This window comes from Durio zibethinus, chromosome 25, assembly GCF_047325235.1.
Source record: "Durio zibethinus cultivar Kanyao isolate XHJ-2024 chromosome 25, ASM4732523v1, whole genome shotgun sequence".
NCBI lineage: Eukaryota > Viridiplantae > Streptophyta > Magnoliopsida > Malvales > Malvaceae > Durio > Durio zibethinus.
This window is the reverse complement of record NC_143186.1, coordinates 16601153-16621906: the sequence shown is the minus strand read 5'-3', so window position 1 is coordinate 16621906 and position 20754 is coordinate 16601153. Positions and strand designations below refer to the sequence as shown.

The window sequence follows — 20754 nt, the reverse complement described above, 5'->3', positions numbered from 1 at the left end:
AACTAATCTAATTGTTAAGATCTTATTAGGTTAAGTTTAGTTTATAAAAAATTGAGTATTAATTCAAATAATATACATATTAATAAAATTTTTAAAAATTAAAATTAAAAAAAATTAAACGCATAGTATTATTTTTAAAAAAATTAAATAAATAAAAATTATAAATTAAAGATAAACTAAATCTAATCATCAAATTCCTTCTAAAAGTTTGGTCCTCAAAATTGGCATTTCAAATGATAATGTCACTTCTGCTTTGGATTTGTTATTAGATTTAGATGCTTCCCTTAGCTACCAAACTTCCTAAACATCACACCAAAAAAAAACAAAGAGAATTTGTTGCCTAATGTTCCTTTTTTTTTCAATGGAAGAACTTATTATTATTATTATTATTATTATTATAAAACTTTGCACCAACTAACATTCCCTTGACATGAACGGTACTCATTTCTACAAATTCTGACGTGGCTGGCTTAAAAAAAGAAAAACATTAAAATAAAATCCCAAAAATTAATAAAAAACTATAAATAAAAAATTTCGAATTCCTTCACCTTTCCAACCAAACATCCCATTTCTACGTCAGAAAACATTCCCTTGACATCAACGGTCCTCATTTCTACAAATTCTGACGTGGCTGGCTTAAAAACGAAAAACATTGAAATAAAATCCCCAAAAATCAATAAAAAACCATAAATAAAAAATTTCGAAGTCCTTTTCCTTTCAAACCAAACACCCCAACGTTCCCGGAAATCGACGGTCCTCATTTCTACAAATTCTGACGTGGCTGGCTTAAAATGGAAAAACATTAAAATAAAATCCCCAAAAATCAATAAAAAATTAGAAATAAAAAATTTCGCATACCTTTACATTTCAAACCAAACGTCCCCATGTGAAAAAACTGAAAATGAAACTATTTTCGTACAAAAAAAAAATCAATTTTCACTTTAAAAGCTTTTAGTTCACCAGGTTTAAGCCAAAACTGCCAAAGCCATTGTTGTCTTTCCACTGAAACACGTCAACAACAGTAATAAACAAACAACAAATATAGTTGAGATTCTCTGCAGAAATCGCGAGTTTTTTTTTCTTCATCAGGTTACTTTGCAAGGTTTCCAAAATGATGGAGGAGAAAGACAAGTACGGTAAAGAGTTGGATTTGGCTGTTAGAATTGTGCATATGGCTTGTTCTTTATGTCAGAAAGTGCAACAAAGGTTGGTTTCTACTGCTTCTGAACAGGTTGTGGCTAAGGATGATGATTCTCCAGTCACAATTGCAGGTATCCATCAAACTAAAGTTTTTTTTTTTTTTGGGGGGGGGGGGGGGAATTTGGTTTCTTGAATTGGGTCTTTTTTATTTTTGTTTTTTCTCTTTTTTCCTTGGTGGGTTTGCTTTGTATGAGGTTCTTGACAATGGGTTGGTTTTGTTTTATTCTCTCTTTTTTTTTTTGGGGGGGGGGGGCGGGGGGGGGGTGGTGTTTGAATTTGTAATGTGGTATGTGATTGGTATAGTATAAGAAAGAAAAATTTAGAGATATTTTGGAATTTAATTATAGTTTGAATTGTTGAAAATGTTCATCGGGTTTTTTGCCTGTGCCATTTTGGTGCTTCCATTTTGTAATTTTTTTAGGGAAAATGTTAAGAACAAGTTAGGATACATTTGAGTTCTATACATTTTCTTTAAAAGGAAAATGTTAAGAACTCTGTTCCTTACTGCTGAATTGGTATCTTTTAGGGATTTTCAAGCGGAAAACTTAAGAAACGTGGTAGGTATGGGAGGTGAAGATGAGTCATTGTTCTGATCAGTTTTGATGTGATACCGGGTTATAATTCAATTGCAGTTTGTATTGGTTGGCTTTCATTATTGAAAGATGAATAGAAACTCCATTAATATCCTTATTAATTGCAATCGTCCATGTATAGGTGATCCTTTGAAATGTACAAGCAGTTGGGGATCATTTAATTTGAAAATACTACTTGTTTGTTCTGTTTCTAGAGGTCCATATTAATTTGCATTGTTTAAATTCTAGGTTGTGTGCTTTTTGTTATATATGCAAGTAAACTGAAATGTTGGGGGGGCTAGGGTGGACCTTTGCCGATTGAAATGTTAAAGGACTCTGAAAGAAATTAATGGGAGTTAAGCTGAGAATTGATGTTGAATGCAAATTATGCCAATGGTATGCTAACAGAAAGAACTGCAGGCATCGGTGCTTGTGCATAATTGCAATTGCTTGCTTAAACATGCTCTAGTTTAGTGAAAACTGTTAGAGGTTTGACTGATATAGATGATGCTACAAGGTCTTCTAGCTTAAATTTCTAATATGGTTTTCGAAAGCATGGAGTTTCTTTCTTTTACTTAATGAAACTTTTTCATCTAATTGTGTTAGTTGTAGCAGGGTGTTTGTGCAACTATGTTCAGTTCACCAATTCTTTTGATTGTTTCTATGTTAACAGACTGGGGTGTCCAAGCAACTGTTAGTTGGCTGCTTTCAGAATTCTTGGAGGGTCAGAACGTGTCCATTGTTGCTGAAGAAGATGTCCAAACTCTCTCCAAGTCTGATGCGGCAAATTTACTTGCAGCTGTTGTGAACACGGTAAATGAATGCTTGGCTGAAGCACCAAAGTATGGCCTTCAGTGTCCTAAGAAAGCTCTTGGGACTTCAAAAATCCTTGAGGCTATTAGCCGATGCAACTCAAATGGGGGGCCAACTGGAAGACACTGGGTTCTTGACCCCATTGACGGCACATTAGGATTTGTACGTGGTGATCAGTATGCTGTAGCGCTAGCCTTGATTGAGGAGGGGAATGTAGTCCTTGGAGTTCTTGGGTGTCCTAATTACCCTATGGAAAAGGAATTGTTAAATTATAATCATCAGCGCCTCCAAACTGTGCCTACGTCTCCGCCACCTTCTGACATTTGGGAAAAGGGATGTGTGATGTATGCTAGGAGAGGAAGTGGTCAGGCATGGATGCAACCATTGATCCACGCGGATACAAAATTTGAATGGCCAAATTCTGCTAGACTGATACAGGTTTCTCCCGTTGATGATCCATCTCTAGCAACGTTTTGTGAACCTGTGGAGAAGGCAAATTCAAACCAGTTGTTTACAGCGGGACTTGCTAACAGCATGGGTATCAAGTAGGTTACTTTTATTTTTAATTCTAGTTTACTTTTAAATTTTTATCTGTTTCCTTCACTTGATGTGTGAAATGAACAAAATTACATTAAAAAGTTGAGTGCTCTTATAAAAATGTAAATGAAATGGACAATTTCATTTGTGAGTTTCCTGCTAGTTATAAAGTTAAAGAAATTGAATGCCTTCTTCGCCCAGTTTCTGAAGGTTAGAAATGTTAATATGTGAAAGGATTAAACTAGAATGTTGGTTGAGATTATATAGTTTTAATGTGGCAATATGATATTTTTATTTGATTCTAATATATCTTTTCATACAATCTAATTGCAGAAAGCAACCTATGCGTGTCCACAGCATGGTCAAATATGCAGCAATAGCTCGTGGTGATGCTGAGGTTTTTATAAAGTTCGCAAGATCTGGTTATAAAGAGAAGATATGGGATCATGCTGCTGGTGTTGTCATTGTAGAAGAGGCTGGTGGGGTTGTAACGGATGCAGGAGGTATCCCCCTGGACTTCAGCAGGGGACTGTACTTAGAAGGTCTTGATCGGGGGATCATTGCTTGCTCTGGATCCACACTGCATAATAAAATCATTGGGGCTGTATATGCAAGCTGGGACTCTTCTAATCTATGAGACTTTCAGTATCTTGCCAATACACTAATACTGGAGTAGTATGGTAATTTTGTGAGGGTAAGCTCATCACAGAAATTAGCATTTCAAGTCATTCTGCGTCTTTTTGATATCATGTGATTTGAATGTTTTGCACCATGTTTTCAGGGTTAGCGAAATATTTCCGTAACTAAGCTAGGCCTCGTAGAGATTCAAATTTTAGCTGTTGTAGGAAATTTCTTGAAAATGCTTTACGAAATGAACCCACCGACATTCCTCATTCTTTCTGAAACTATTTAGAGCATAATATCTCTACTTTGAATTCTCTGTCAATGAAATTTCAGCTTTGAACTTGTTGGAAATTTGAAACGAATATATTGCTAAAGAAGGTAGTTTGTACTTATCAGTTTTACATCCATTTGCCCCTTGACATTGTTAAATAGATCTTTACTGAAATGTCTTCATTAAACTGTTTCAGGGCAAGCAAATTCTGAGAAGGATGTTGATGGCAGAAACACAATAAGAACAAAAAAATGATTTGGACGGTGCTTTACACCTTACCTGAGAATTGTCTACTGAAATATGGATGTCGAATTTTCCAACGTTTGATCAGTGATGTTGCCTTCGGCCCCCATCTTACAAATGTAGTATTGCTCGATTATAATTATCAATAACCCTGTTACGATAGTTTTTGAATGGAAATTTTGCTATCAATAATACAATCATCACACTAGGGATGCTTTCAGACGAGAAGCTTAAGCTGCTTGATGCTTCTGTGGTATGCTAGCTTAGGAACTGCTACAAAAATTCTGGATGCAAACTGGTACATGATTCGGATGCTTCCTGGAAATAGATATACGTTCTCTTTTATGTTTCACAAATAATTAGATAGAAGTATTTTCTTCTTCATCATCATAGTTGTTAAATAATGTTAATTTAAATCTTTTAAAATTACTTTGAGTTCAGATTTTCTATGTTGAAAATTAAATCTAGAGTTAATGTGTGTCTAAACCTTATCCCAAGTCAATCACCTAGTAGGATATAAAAATATCGTTTGAGTTGATAATCCTGGAAAGTTGAAACTCTTCATCCCAACTCAATAATTATTTGATACACTTTCCTGGTGACAACGAAACCCGTTTAGCTAGTTAATCTAAACTTGGCTTCTCCTATAATCTTTTTAAGATGTATTTTCTTTTTTATATTAAACATTCATATCATTTCGTAAGATACAGATATCAATTAAATTCGTCCTGTTTATATCAGAATCATATTTGAAACAGTGTGCATTTTACCTCAAACTAATTCGTGCGAATTTGCAGTCATTTATAATACATCAACATGGATGTGCTCATTGTATAGAAAACAGAATAAAATTACGTAAATCATTGTTCTGACAGCTGCTTCAGCCTCATCATTAAGAGCTAGTTGTTAAGCCAATTGACAAATTGTTTATTGAGAAAAGTATCCTCAGGGGTAATACAAATGATTAAAGTCATCTAATATAAAATTCAAACAATGGTAATTAACAATATGCCTAATGCTTAGGGAATTCTAGGTTCCTATTAAATTTACATGACTTCACTAATCATTTCCCTTGAAAGCTGTGCAAACAAAGATAAAAGAATAGAACAAATTACGGGGGCGATTTAAGGCCAATTAGTAGTAAGCATGACATTAGAAGAGGCAGGCAGGAGCCACGATCCTTTCAAATATTTTTACTTCTTCCGTTATATAATGATTAGTCTCATCTAATTACCGTTTTGATTTCTTTTTTTTAATTATTATTTGATCCTTCCTTTATCAATTTTATACTTCCGCCCGCTAGTTAATTGAAGATTATAACTTGATGTTGAACTTTTTGGATTGCTTCTGAAATTCTATAATGGAATTTTGAAGTTAAAATTGTTATACTACCTAGCAGTAATTCAAAATCGGAGTACACCCTGATTCATTACTTCAAATCAAAGGGCTTGTAGGAATATTGGTAACAACCGAATCAGGGGGACTGAAATCTATATATCTAAATGTTCAAAGGATGGGAATGGATAGAACGAATTATTTTCCAAATAAAATTAACAAAATGCATTGCAAACTTTTAACCAGTGTCAAATGGCACGGGTTAGGAATCTGTCCATGGGCCTTCTAAACTACTCGCCCAAGGTTTGGTCAAGCCTGTTGGATTTTTAAGGCTCGATTTTTAAAAAAATATTAACAATAATAATATTTTACTAATTTAAATAAATTTTAAAATTAAAATTAAATAAAAAATAAAATTTATTAATATTTTACTATCTTAAACTAAATTGAAAAACTTTATCTGAATCTTAATTCAAATCGAGCCAAATTTATTTTATCAAACGAATTATTTGTCTATAAAAAAGATATAGATTAAGGTGATATTTAAAAGAAATTATAATTAATGTGTTCTTTTTTATTTAATATAATGAAAATAACATATTAAGGCATAACTAAACCAATACCCATAAAAACCCATTAACCAAAATTAAAATTTTAAGCTAAGTAATGTATTCATGCAGCGCAAAATCCATGGTTAAGCCATCCTAAGATAGGAGGCTAGGCTACTCGATTGACTATTGAGATGATCATTGATCTTGGAAAATGGATCCTTCATATAGGGACAAAATGTGCTACTATAACTCTATAAGCTAAAAGAAACCAATCCAAACTACATTATTGTTTTTCAAAAAAATGTTCATAAAGATGTGACAAGGACCCAAAAGAACCTGCCCATTCCTCTCCAAATCCACTTTCTAGATATGGGCTGCAACTTGGAAAATTAACAAACGCCAGCAAAAATATTTATTAGGCTTTTCTCCACTTTAAATTTTAATAGTCTTTATTGACAAAATATTATGCCTAATTTCATGTTTAGACTTTAGTTTATCTTTTATATTATGATTAAAGTTTGAATTCGAAATTTTCAATCGAAAAATTGATTCCAATACCACTAATTAACAGCTCGATTTTCACATTGTTAAAAACAGTGATATACACAAGTCAATGTTAGGTTTGATTCTTGAATTGATATATTTATGGGTTAGGTAATGTACAACACATGTTTTTCCAAATTTATTTAAAGCTTTTAACATGATATAAATAATCTCACTGACTATGGGCCCTGTCATCTTTCTAAGTTGTAATCTACTGGCCAGGGAAAATGAGGGAAAAATCCAAATTAAGATCTCTTCAATCCAAGTGTTAGAATTTCTTCCTCCTTCAATAGGAAATTCTCCCGCCCACAGATTGGTGATTTTGCATTTTTGCTAATATTAAGCTCTTTTGACTATTTATTTTTAGCTTAACTTAAATAGATCAATAAGACCACAACAAAAATTAATGGAGTTGGTAAGAAAATGAATTGCTTCTTCTTGTCAACTGAGATTAGATAAAATATTTTGAAAATAAAATTTTGAATACAATGCAAATATACTTTTAAAATCGCTAGAAATTTAAGATACTGATTTTTACTACTTAACTGTGCATTTAGCCTATCTAGAATGGTAATTTTTTATTTTTATTAAATCGATATTGAAAAAGTATTATGTAAATTTAAATCGCTATAGATTTATTCAAGAAAAAGAAGATCATGATATAAAATAAAGTGGACCATTGAAATGGTATTAGTATTTTCTTTAGTACAATCTTAGAAATGATTTCAGAAACCCAGATGATGAAAAGTTCAAATTTTCCTTTAAATTGCATCATTGAGTTTATATTTTAAAATTGAAAGAGAACTAATCAAACCATCAAAATGGAGTGCTAACCAAGTGAAAATTCCTTGGATAGGGGATGAATCATCTCACTTATGACCTGTTCATCTAGAGAAAAAAAAATTATATCTCTATTCAATTGGTTGATCTCACATACGACCTCTTCGTCTAGATGGAAAATATATATATACATTTGATGCTGGCATTGGTTGATTCATTTTCAACTTCAGTTAATTGTATTCAAAAAGTAAAGTTCGAATCTTTTGTTCTCAAATTAAAAAAAAAAAAAGTTAAAATAATTATGGTTTGTGCCATTTACATGGTGTTGAGTCAATGGAAAATGATAAATATATAGTAGTTTATAATCCTTAAGGTATCAAAATAAATAAAGAAAAGTATAATGCTAAAGTTACGTTCGTATATTTTTTTAATAATATCTAGAGCTTCAAACTGGGCAAGAAATTTAAATATTATAAAAATACATTAAACAAACCTGTCCGGATAAATAATCTTAGATTTGGTCATATTTGAGAGTTTAAGAACTACGAGTGCCGACAGTTCCCCATATTCAATGCCACTGTCATCCAATTTTGACATCAACATCATATGCAGTCCGTCTTTAAGAAGGGAGGAGGAAAATAAAAGTTAAAAAATTAGAGCCTTTCTTTGAATTTTAATGAAAATTTTGGTTATTTCATTTTTCTACTGCTTTGATTTTTTTTTCTTTTTTTTTTTTTTTAGTGTCTTTGTTATGATAGATGACTTTAAGTATTTCCTAAGTGAAAGCGATTCCGTGCAAATTAATTAATGTAATGAGAAAAATAATGAAAAAAAAAAGGCCTAAAGTTGAGTTGGCATTGGGCATGTGCTCCATTGCATTATCTAGATGATGAATTATATACAGAATTGAGGTTCAATTCAGGTCTTATAATTTTTTAATTAAATGGGAGGTAAATTATTTATGGGTCGGGTTACTAAATCTCTTGTATAAGGCACGATTCATCATGTTCGATTATTATTTAAAAATTTTAAAAATTATTTTTTATATTTTATAATTATATTTAAATAAAAAATATTTTTATTAAACAATGATTCAAGTCAGATCAAGTTTGGGCTCCACAACTCATGTCTTCTGGTTGAAATTGAACCTAGAGACTTGGCCAAAGGGACAGGCATGGCATGACCTCCTCAAAAAAATTTTAACACCCTTATATGTAATATGTATGGTACTCTTTCTCTTGAAATTTATTATGTGACCTTCTTCTCCCATTGAATTTATTATTTGGCCCCCCTTATCTTTATGCCTGATTTCGACTTTGATTAAATTCGACTTACAAGTAACCTAATTCATGGATAGATATAGTGGAGATATTTGTTTCAATAAATTTCAATAAAAACAATTTAGATATTCATAAAAAAAAAAAAAATGAACTACTTAATGTTTTAATAACTCTCTATGAGGTAGGCAATACTTGAACATGCATGAACTCAAAAAATTGTTTCTCTCGCTCTAAACATAATCAAGAAGAAGCGACACTTTTCTAACGTTGCAAGAATGAAATATTATGATTTAACCTGTCATCTTGATGTTACAATTAATCTTATTCGTTACATCTATAATAATTATTGTTCATATTTATTATATTAATGCGGCCATAAAAGTAATAAATAGAAGTCCAATTATCTTTTTCATTAAATTCATTTTTTAAATTTTTTTATTTATTTTATCTGTTAGATTAAAAGCCTCCAATCTAATCACATCAGTGGAAGCGAAATCAAATAATAAATTAAACACAAAAAAAATAATAATTTAACGTGGTTCGATCCAACTAACTTACATCTACTGATGAGAAACAAGATCCACTAGTTGTAGAGACTTACAAACTTACATCAAATCATCAATCTTACTCAACAATCAATACTCATAAGATACTTTCAATCTCCTCTAGTCTTATGGAGTATTCTCAATACAAACAAACACAAATTCAAACCCTTGTACACCCTTTCAACATAACCAAACACATACTCATATGCTCTCATACATCATATCTATGTGGACCCTCTCAATCTCATCTAGTTCACTCACAAACAAACATACACACTCATAAGTCATCGAGCCCCAATACTCCTATGGGGTGTCTATCACACAAAATCCTATAATTCTCTTACATCTTTTTCTCATACTTAACTCTGTAGAGACTTCACCTATTTATAACCATACAAACTTGCCCACATTAAGAATCATTTTCCTCTTAAAATTCTTCTTCTGTAAGTCAAACTTACCTATTAAGAATTATTTTCCTTTTAGAATTCTTCTCTTGCAAGTCAAATTTACCTATTAAGAATTTTCTTTCTTTTAAAATTCTTCTTTTACAAGTTTTCTTGTCCATCAAACAATATATGACAAATTTCAAACAAATCCCTTATGAAATTTGAGTCAATATTTTCAACGTTATCAAGTGCATCATCACTATATTAATTCATGGGTGAATAGTGTCTAATGTGAGAAAACTAGGGTTTTACGGATGTGAAAATTTATTAAAAAAAAAAGTTGGAACATATCGAATTATTGCAATGTTTTGAAATCATTGATCTTGATGTCGTAACGTCTAGATCCGGGGATCTATCGCTAGACATTGATTTTCAGGGAGTCGCCACCAATCTTTTTTTATCTAGGTGCGATTGGCCACCTAAGGAATCTGCCCTTTTAGGGAACACCTAAGCTTAAGGGTCCCTAAAAGAATAGGTTCGGGTCTGCTTAACCAGAACAGAGTTCGGGAGTTCGGTTACGTGTGAGGAAGGTTATAGCACCCTCACAACGCCCATCAAAAGATGGTACCAGCTTGAATTTGTGTTATCCAAAAGCCTTAAAATTTTACCAAGTAGTTAGTTGTTGAAAATTATTCTCAATTGACTCTAATACTTTTAGCAGAAAATTGAGAAAATTCTCTCACCTCAAGAGTATGCAAGAAAAACTACTGTTTCACTTGCAGAGGCTCCGTCGTCGGATTATTTAAAGAAAAATCAAGATCAACCAATTAATTAATTATCGAAAATTATTCTCAATTGACTCTAATACTTTTAGCAGAAAATTGAGAAAATTCCCTCACCTCAGGAGTATGCAAGAAAAACTACTGTTTCACTTGCAGAGGCTCCGTCGTCGGATTAATTAAAGAAAAAAAAAATCAAAATCAGCCAAGTAATTAATTATCAGAAATTATTCTCAATTGACTCTAATACTTTTAGCAGAAAATTGAGAAAATTCCCTCACCTCAGGAGTATGCAAGAAAAACTACTGTTTTTACTTGTAGAGGCTCCGTCGTCGGATTAATTAAAGAAAAATCAAGAAAAAAAAAAATCAAGATCAAAATCAAAGTCAAATAAAAAAAATTCAAAAAAAAAAAAAAAAAAAAAAAAACCTGGAGCGGCTCGGCTATCGGCTCGGCTCGGCTCGGCTCAAGGAAGAAAAAAACGGCTCGGAGGAGCGGCTTGGAAGCTCGGCTCGGCTCGGCTTGGCTCGGAGGGAGGCTGGCACGCGCGGGTCAGAAGCGGGTCGACGCTCGGGTCGGGTCGGGTCACGGCAAAACGCGCGGATCCTCTGGTTACTTAAGGCCAAAACGACGTCGTTTTTGGAGGGTATTTAAGGTACTCTCCTCTGTTTTTCGGCAGAACGCTCCTCCCCTCTCTCTCTCTTCCTTCCCTTTTCTCTCCCTTCTCTCTAGAAAACCGAAGAACACCGGTGCCAGATTCTGGAAATGTCGCCGGAATCTGGAATTTTTGCCGGAATATGGCCGGAATCTTCGCCGGTTTCTGGGAATCTCGCTGGAAACTGGGTTGGTCACCGGAATCTTCAAGTTTCGCCGGAATTTGTGCCGGAAAATTCAAATATCGCCGGAATTTTCGCCGGAATCTGGAAATTTCCCAGAAATTTCCAGAAAAAATTTTCGCAAAAAAATTTCTAAAAAATTTTTTCAGATCCCTACAGCTATCCTAACACTTCTCGACCTTCTTTAGCCTTCGAAAACTCTTTTAAACACTTTTTTTCTCTCAAATTCAGTAGCTTTGCTCACTGTTTTTTTCTGTCTTCTTGAACTGTTCCAGGAGGTGCTTTATATAGGGATTGATCAGGAGTTTCTGATCAATCCCAACTCCTCCTTGGACGAGGATTCAGTCTTTGAATCCAATTGGACTCTTTAGATTGAATCCCCACTCCCAGTAGGATTCTTCAGCTTCAATCTCAACCTTCCAAAAAAATCAAATAAATATAAAAAAAATAATAGATAATTAGAACAGATAAATAAAAAGATATTATAAAAAAAAATATATCTGATAATCAGAAAAAAATCAGAACAGATAATTTAAAAAAATAATAATAAAATAAGATAAACCCAAAAATATCTTACAAAAATAATAATAATAATAATAATAATAATAAATATATAACTATATAAATAATATACATATAAATCTAATCTAAATAAATAAATACAGATATACATATATTAATAATAATAAATATAAAAATACAAAAGAAAAGAAAAAAAAAAAGGAAAAAAAAAAAATAATAATAATACATGATTGAATTGGGCCTTACCCATTTGGGCCAGGCCCAAATGATCTGGGTCAGGCCCAATTGATCTGGGTCAGGCCCAATTGATCCGGGCCCGGACCTGATTGGGTGTCTACAGCTGCCCCTCTTTGCACATTTTCTGTGAAACAGAAATTGCGCAAAGACGTAGACACCCAATCAAGACTCAACTCAACATTTTTATTTTTGATTTTTTTTTTGTTTTTATTTTTTTTATTTTTTTGATTTTTTTTTGATTTTTTTGTTTTTGTTTTTTTGTTTTTTTTGTTTTTTTGTTTTTTTGTTTTTTTTTTGGCCGAAGCTCCTCTAAACAGAGACTCAACGACTTTTGAAAGTAAATTGCTCCTCTAAACAGAGGCAACGGACTTTGGAAAGTAAATTGCTCCTCTAAACAGAGGCAACACGACTTTGGAAAAATAAATTGCTCCTCTAAACAGAGGCAACGGAACTTTGAAAAATAAATTGCTCCTCTAAACAGAGGCACCACGACTTTTGAAAAGTAAATTGCTCCTCTAAACAGAGGCAACGGAACTTTGAAAAATAAATTGCTCCTCTAAACAGAGGCACCACGACTTTTGAAAAGTAAATTGCTCCTCTAAACAGAGGCAACGGAACTTTGAAAAATAAATTGCTCCTCTAAACAGAGGCACCACGACTTTTGAAAAGTAAATTGCTCCTCTAAACAGAGGCAACGGAACTTTGAAAAATAAATTGCTCCTCTAAACAGAGGCACCACGACTTTTGAAAAGTAAATTGCTCCTCTAAACAGAGGCAACGAACTTGGAAAGTAAATACTCCTAGACAATCATGTCCGAAGGAGTTGAAAGTTGTGTTTGAAGGGATTTCAGGAGATTATGCCCAAAGGTCTTATAAATCAACCCTGATACCAAGAGACATCCTATTTCGAGGATTAGGAACTTACCTGACAAGCTTTCTCTTTTTCAGTTTTGCAAAATATCTTCATATTTGTCTTCTCCATGTGGGATGTTGGAACACCCCTGCTTCTGAATTTGTACACTATATTCTCTTGAAAGTAGTGTATGCTGTGCAAATGCATATGAATTTCAATGCATGCTATGCAAATGTTGACCAATTAATTCATGTTCAATGTATGGTACTCAAGTTTCTCTAACTCTTTTTTCTTGGGTGTCAAGCCCTTTGATTCCTCAAGGATCCAATTGCACTGCTCTTCTAAGATCGAACCAGTGTAGCTCTCAATTGTCTCTTCCATTCACATTCTTCTTGTAAGAAATCTCTTCCTAGATTCAATGTCCTAATCAGGAGCTGAACGTCTTGATTCTGCCTTTTTACTTTAGACTTATTCAATGTAATGTAAAAATCTTTCCTGTTGTTATTCATTCATCAATCGTTATTTCAAATTCAAAAAGTAAGAATGCATTTGCACATTTCTTCGATGGTGGGGTATTAAAAGAATCTGAATGTTGAGAAACAGTCATAAGAAAAAGACACAAAGAATGGAATAGAATGTCTCTTATTAGCAAAATGTTGGCAAACTTTGGTCAAGAAAGAAGTACAAGGATAGGTATGGGGACAAAGCCCAAAATGAACAATCAGATAATCATGATAACACATCTCAAAGTCTTTTCTGAAAACTCAACCCTCTGATGTATTTAACAACTTGGAACTCTTCCGAACTTGTTGGCCCCCATATCAGCAGACTTTTAAATTCGATGCTGTATCCTCCTTATCTAAGCTGCCTTTTCAGGTTTTTAACTTAGACAAACCCCCTATGACTCAAACCGCCCTTTTTGGGTTTTCGCCTTGAGTCCTCCTTTTTCATTCACTTTTTCTTTTTTCCATTTTTTCATTTTTTCATTTTTTCATTTTTTCCATTTTTTTCATTTTTTTTTATTTTTTTATTTTTTTTGTTTTTTTTTCAAGCATAGTATTTCTTCACAGCATCAGAATTTACAGGATGGGGTAAATCATTTCCATCCATCTCAGTCAGTATCAATGCTCCACCCGAAAAAGCCCGTTTCACCACATACGGCCCTTCCCAATTCGGAGTCCATTTTCCTCTACTATCGTGCTGGATTGGGAGAATTCTTTTCAAAACCAACTCTCCTTCTCGAAAGCAACGAGGCCGAGTCTTCTTATCATGAGCCCTCATCATTCTTCTTTGGTATAACTGACCATGGCACAGTGCAGTCAATCTCTTTTCTTCTATGAAATTTAACTGCTCATAACGTTCTCGAATCCATTCAGCCTCTTCCAACTCAACTTCTTTTAAGACTCTCAAAGAGGGGATCTCTACTTCCACTGGTAGTACAGCTTCCATCCCATAAACCAAAGAAAATGGGGTTGCCCCAGTAGAGGTGCGAACTGACGTTCGATATGCAAGCAAGGCAAATGGCAACTTCTCATGCCAATCTTTGTAAGTCTCGGTCATCTTCTCCAGAATCCTCTTTATGTTCTTATTGGCTGCCTCAACTGCTCCATTCATTTTCGGACGATAAGGTGCCGAGTTATGATGCTTGATCTTGTATTGAGCACATATTTCTTGCATCATCTTACTATTTAGATTCTTGGCATTGTCTGAAATAATTCTCTCCGGAAGTCCATATCTACAAATGATCTCTTTCTTTATGAACTTGCAAACCACGGAGCGTGTCACATTTGCATATGATGCTGCTTCCACCCACTTTGTAAAGTAATCTATCATCACAAAAATGAATCTGTGCCGGTTAGAAGCTTTTGGAGTGATTGGACCAATGACATCCATGCCCCACATTGAAAATGGCCATGATGGTGCCATAACATGTAAAGCAGATGGTGGAGCAAGGATCTTATCAGCATATATCTGGCATTTATGACATTTACGAGCATAGTCGATGCAATCATTCTCCATCGTCAACCAGTAATATCCCGCTCTCATGATCTGTCTTGCCATCATATGTCCACTAGCATGTGCCCCACATATTCCCTCATGCACCTCTTTAATGATTTTCTTCGCTTCAGTCTCATCTACACACCTCAATAATACTTTATCTTTACTTCTTTTGTACAGGACATCCCCATCCAGGAAAAAGCTCATAGCCAATCTTCGGATGACCCTTTTATCATTTTCTGTTGCATGAACTGGATACTGCTGATCCTTGACATACTGTAAGATGTCATAATACCAGGGTTTTCCATCTCTTTCCCCCTCTACATTAGAACAATACGCTGGTATATCCTTAACATCTAACTTGATGGGCCGAATGTCCGTATTATGATTAATTCGAATCATCGCGGCCAGAGTAGCCAATGCATCAGCAATCACATTCTCTTCCCGGGGTAAGTGATCGAACTGGACATCTTCAAATTGTTTTGTCAGCTCTAGAATATACTTATGATACGGAACGAGTTTTGAATCTCTCGTCTCCCATTCTCCTTTCAACTGGTATATGACTAGAGCTGAGTCTCCAAATACTTTCAGTACTTTCACTCTTCTTTCTATAGCAGCTTGCAGGCCCATGACACATGCCTCATACTCAGCGATGTTATTTGTGCAATTAAAATTTAACCTCGCTGTTACAGGATAGTATTGTTCTTCTGGAGAAATCAAAATTGCCCCAATTCCATGCCCCAAGGCGTTAGCAGCTCCATCAAAGTACATTCTCCAACATCTTTCCATATGCTCCCTTTCCTCCAGTCGGGAAATAGTCATTAAGTCTTCGTCAGGGAATTCCAGCTTCATCGGCTCATACTCTTCAGTAGCACGATCTGCAAGAAATTCTGCTATAGCGCCTCCTTTTATTGCTTTTTGGCTCACATATATAATGTCATATTCTGAGAGCATTACTTGCCATCTAGCGATTCTTCCTGACAAAGAAGGCTTCTCGAAGATATACTTAATTGGATCCAATTTTGCTATGAGCCACGTAGTGTGATAAAGCATATACTGTCTGAGTCTTTTGGCAGTCCACGCTAATGCACAACACATTTTCTCCAATGAAGAATACTTGGATTCATATTCAGTGAACTTTTTACTCAGATAGTAAATAGCTCTCTCCTTTCGGCTAGCTTCATCTTGCTGCCCCAGCACACATCCCATTGAATTTTCATTTACAGTTAGGTACAGAATTAAAGGTCTTCCTGGAACAGGTGGCACCAATATTGGAGGGTTCGATAAATACTGCTTAATTTTATCAAACGCCTCTTGACATTCTTCGTTCCATTTCCCAGGATTATTCTTACGGAGAAGCTTAAATATGGGATCACATTTGTAAGTAAGCTGAGAGATAAATCGAGAGATGTAGTTCAATCTCCCCAGAAAACCTCGAACTTCTCTTGGTGTGCTGGGGGGTGACAAATTCTGGATGGCCCGTATCTTATCGGGATCGACTTCGATTCCTCTTTCGCTGACCACAAAGCCTAGCAACTTTCCTGACCTTACCCCAAATGTGCACTTGGCTGGGTTTAATTTGAGCTGAAATTTCCTTAACCTCTCAAATAACTTTCTGAGGCTAGTAACATGATCTTCACCCTCACAAGACTTTGCAATCATATCATCTACATACACCTCTATCTCTTTATGCATCATGTCATGGAAGAGTGTTACCATGGCCCTTTGATATGTTGCCCCAGCATTCTTTAACCCAAAAGGCATGACTTTGTAGCAGAAAGTTCCCCACATGGTCACAAAAGTAGTCTTTTCCATATCATCTGCAGCCATTTTTATCTGATTGTACCCCGAGAAACCATCCATAAAAGAGAAAATCGAATGCTTAGCTGTGTTATCTACCAGCGTGTCGATATGAGGCAAAGGAAAGTTATCCTTTGGGCTAGCCTTATTCAAATCCCGATAGTCTACACACATTCGTACTTTTCCATCTTTCTTAGGAACTGGGACTATATTGGCTACCCATTCTGGATACTTGGCCACTTGTAGAAAACCTGCATCGAATTGTTTCTTCACCTCCTCTTTAATCTTTAGCAGCATTTCGGGCTTCATCCGTCTCAGTTTTTGCTGAACTGGCTTACATTCTGGCTTTAGGGGCAATCTGTGCTCCACTATCCCTGTGCTCAGTCCTGGCATATCCTGGTAAGACCAAGCGAATATATCTACAAATTCACAAAGTAGATCTGCCAACCGTTGCCTATCTTCAGATGTAAGTGAAGTACCCATTCTGACCTCTTTTTTATTCTCTTCATCTCCTAGATTCACTAAGTCCACTACCTCCTGATGAGGCTCAATTGGCTTATTCTCTTGTTCAATCATCCTCATTAGGTCCGGAGGCATAACATATTCTTCAGAATTCTCTTCATTATCAAGTTCATCAGTATTGATTGAATTCTCAAAGCTAACCCCTTGATTGTTATCATGATTATCTTCATGTTCATTTAAAGACCTGCAATTGAATGAAATGGGGATATGTTGGCAAGATGTGCTTGGAGAGATGAAAAAAAATGAAGACACAAGAAGAAATGAATGAAAATGCATCCTTCCTATTTTTTATTAAAAATAATAAATGATGAATGGCCCAAACAAAAAAAAGATCACCCCATAGCCTTGGGCCAAAGCTATTGAGATGTCACAATTACATTTTATCAAAATCAAAAGTTAGAGGCATTTCAATGGCACTCCAATTGTTCAGCTCATAGTCTTGTGGACAAAGGCGAACCCATTCTTCTTTGTTGAACTCCACTTCATCTTCAACAGCATTAATGGCTAACTGGGCAAAGTCCTCTTCCACACTTTTCTTTGCACCTGGGTTCATAAATCCTCCAGGTCTGAAGGTTTCGTACAAGTGTGGGATAAACATCAGTCTTGCTGTCTTTCTTGATGGCCTTCTTTTGACTTCCCACTCTGCCATCTCATATCCTAAGCCTGCCCTGTCGCTATTGTCTGCTATTGTCGGAGGTTCTTTAATTCCCTGCAAATTTTTGCCTAGCCCAAGTCCTGGACACCAGCCTTTGTTGATGACTTGGCTCACCACTATCTTTGAAAAAGGCTGGCTTTGAAAACCTTCACCTACAGTATTAACCAGCTCAAAAGATCGATAGGAGCATTCCAAAGCTTCTTCAGCAGCCTCTACATATGGAGTGTTCAGTGGTTGGGTCACTAGCATGTCTTCCTCCCCAACTACCACTACTAATTGACCTTCCACATTGAATTTGATCTTCTGATGCAAAGTAGAGGGCACAGCTCCTGCCATGTGAATCCATGGCCTTCCTAACAGACAGCTGTAGGATGGAGAGATATCCATCACTTGAAATTTTATATTGAAGGTGCACGGCCCAATTTGTAAGGGCATCTCAATATCCCCCAGGACTTCTTTTCTGGTTCCATCAAAGGCTCTCACAATCATCTGACTGTCCTTCATATGAGAGTAATCAATGGGTAACCTTGCCAAAGTTGACATAGGCATGACATTGATGGCAGAACCATTATCGATAAGGACTTTGGCTATGATATGACTCTTGCACTTGACTGTGATATGCAGAGCCTTGGCATTTCTTTTTCCCTCCGAAGGAATCTCATCATCGCTGAATGAAATGTGATTTGGCATGACTAAATTTCCAGCCAGGTGGTTCACATATTCAACAGACACGTTATGTGCTACGTATGCCTGATTCAACACTTTTAACAGGGCATTTCGGTGTGGCTCTGAGTTCAGCAATAGTGATAATAATGAGATTCGAGCTGGCATTTTATTCAGCTGTTCCACAACTGAATATTCACTATGTTTTACCAGCTTCAGGAATTCACAAACCTCCCTTTCTGATACTGGCTTTGGCTGATCTTCTTCAGGCTCTATCTCTGGATTATTTCGTCTTTCTCCTTCTTTAGCCTTCTCTCTTCTAGCCTTCTCTAGCATTTCTGGGGTGTAACATCTCCCACTTCGAGTAATGCCTCCTACACCAGTAATGTTAGAAGCATCGGCTTTGGAGACCTCTTCTTTTTGCCCCTGCACTACAGCGTCACATCCATATCTCCAGGGTACAGCTTTATCATCTTTGTATGGGAAAGGAGTTGGGACTTTAAAAGTTACCGGCCTAGGGAGGAGCTTGTCTATGACTGATTTTGGTTTGTTTCCACACCGAATTGTCACTGGTTTGGGAAACAGCTTTTCAGGCCTATCATTCATGCACACTTCAGCATTCTTCAAGCTTTCTTTTTCTTCGTAGACCTCTATCTGATGTGAATTCAGGAGTTTTTGCACCTCTCGGTGAAATTGTTTACAGGTCTCAATGGAGTGGCCTCTTGCCCCACTATGATACTTACAACTAGTACCAGCTATATATACTCCATGATAGCTGTGTGGACTTACCAGTTGCATCATGTCTGCCTTTCGTAAGACATCAAACAACTGATCGAGAGGTGTCTTAATATCTACCACTTCTTTCTTCACATGGCGCTCATGCTCTTCACCTATAGCATTCACATTATGATTTGGCAAAGGATTGCCACTAACATTTGGTGCAGTCATCCCTCCAGTATCAAAGCAAATCATCCCATCCTTAATCAATCGTTGCACTTTATATTTCAGGGTAGTGCAATTTTCGGTGGAGTGACCAGCAATCCCATAATGGTAGTCACAGTGGGCAGTGGGATCATACCACTTAGGGTAAGGTGGCTTGAGGGGTTCCAATTTACTTGGAGCAATCAAATGATTGTTGTAGAGCTCCTTGTATAATTCCGTATAGGTCATGGGAATAGGGTCAAAAATAGGTCTTTCGCGAGTGGTTCGTTGCTCCCGCGAGCCACCAGCAGGGTTAGTTGGGCGAATTTGTGGTTTTGGGGTGGGTTGAATGTTAGAACTGTACATGGTGTTTTGGGGTCTATGAGAGGTTTGATAGGTTTGGGGGTATGATGGTTGGTATGGGTGAAAAGAAGTGTTATTTACAGTGGGGTGATAGGGCAGATATTCTGGTGGGGGGTAGGGCGAATAACCCCTAAGTTGCTGTCTATCAAAGCTCACAGCCTGAGCTTCAGTTTCTTTTTTCTTTGGGATTCTTTTGCTAGATGCTTCATTCCCTTCTAGCTTGCCATTCTTGATGGCACTTTCAATGATTTCTCCTGAAATTACCATATCGGCAAAATTCTTTGTTGCATTCCCTATCATCTTTTCATAATAGGGAGGTTTTAAAGTGCTAACAAATAGCACTGTAGTTTCTTTCTCGGTCAGAGGAGGCTGTACCTGAGAAGCAATATCTCTCCACCTCTGGGCATACTCTTTAAAAGATTCGTTTGTCTTTTTCTCCAGATTCTGTAAAGACAAACGATCTGGAGCCAAATCGATGATATGTCGGTATTGACTGATAAAATCATGCGCCATATCGCTCCAAGAGCGAATGCGAGTCCTGTCCAGTTGAACATACCATCTGGCCGCAGAACCAGTAAGACTGTCTTGAAAAACATGCATCAAGAGTTTCTCATCCTGTGCATGAGCTGCCATCTTCCTGCAATACATGGTGATATGGGTTTTGGGGCACTTTGTACCATCATATTTTTCAAATTTTGGTACCTTGAACTTATGGGGGATAACCACATCAGGAACTAGGCAGAGCCCCGCAGCATCAACTGACCCATAGAAGCTAAATCCTTCCACGGCCCTTAGCCTTTGCTCTAGCATGCTAATCTTAGAACTCTCCTCAGCTTCCACTCTCATCTTTTCTTTCTCCTTCTCTTTTAAATCATCTAGATCAGGAATTGGTTCTACTGCCTTTTCAGTGAAGACAGGATTTATA

The 20754-nt window shown here is 35.9% G+C and overlaps 1 protein-coding gene across 1 annotated transcript; it reads left to right on the top strand.

The window, feature by feature from the left end:
* The first annotated feature begins 972 nt into the window (after window positions 1-972).
* LOC111275796 (3',5'-bisphosphate nucleotidase AHL-like) lies at window positions 973-4700 on the top strand. The gene is made up of 4 exons (XM_022861304.2): window positions 973-1271; window positions 2446-3130; window positions 3456-3816; window positions 4214-4700. The coding sequence occupies exons 1-3, from the start codon at window positions 1112-1114 to the stop codon at window positions 3757-3759; spliced, it is 1149 nt and encodes a 382-aa protein (XP_022717039.2). The 5' UTR covers window positions 973-1111; the 3' UTR covers window positions 3760-3816; window positions 4214-4700.
* Window positions 4701-20754: the final 16054 nt, after the last annotated feature.

Excerpts from the sequence above, each read along its gene's own strand:
- LOC111275796 (XM_022861304.2), top strand. The coding sequence starts at position 1,112 with ATGATGGAGGAGAAAGACAAGTACGGTAAAGAGTTGGATTTGGCTGTT. Across the intron at positions 1,272-2,445 it reads TTCTCCAGTCACAATTGCAG|ACTGGGGTGTCCAAGCAACT; the intron begins GTATCCATCAAA and ends CTATGTTAACAG. Across the intron at positions 3,131-3,455 it reads GCTAACAGCATGGGTATCAA|AAAGCAACCTATGCGTGTCC; the intron begins GTAGGTTACTTT and ends ATCTAATTGCAG.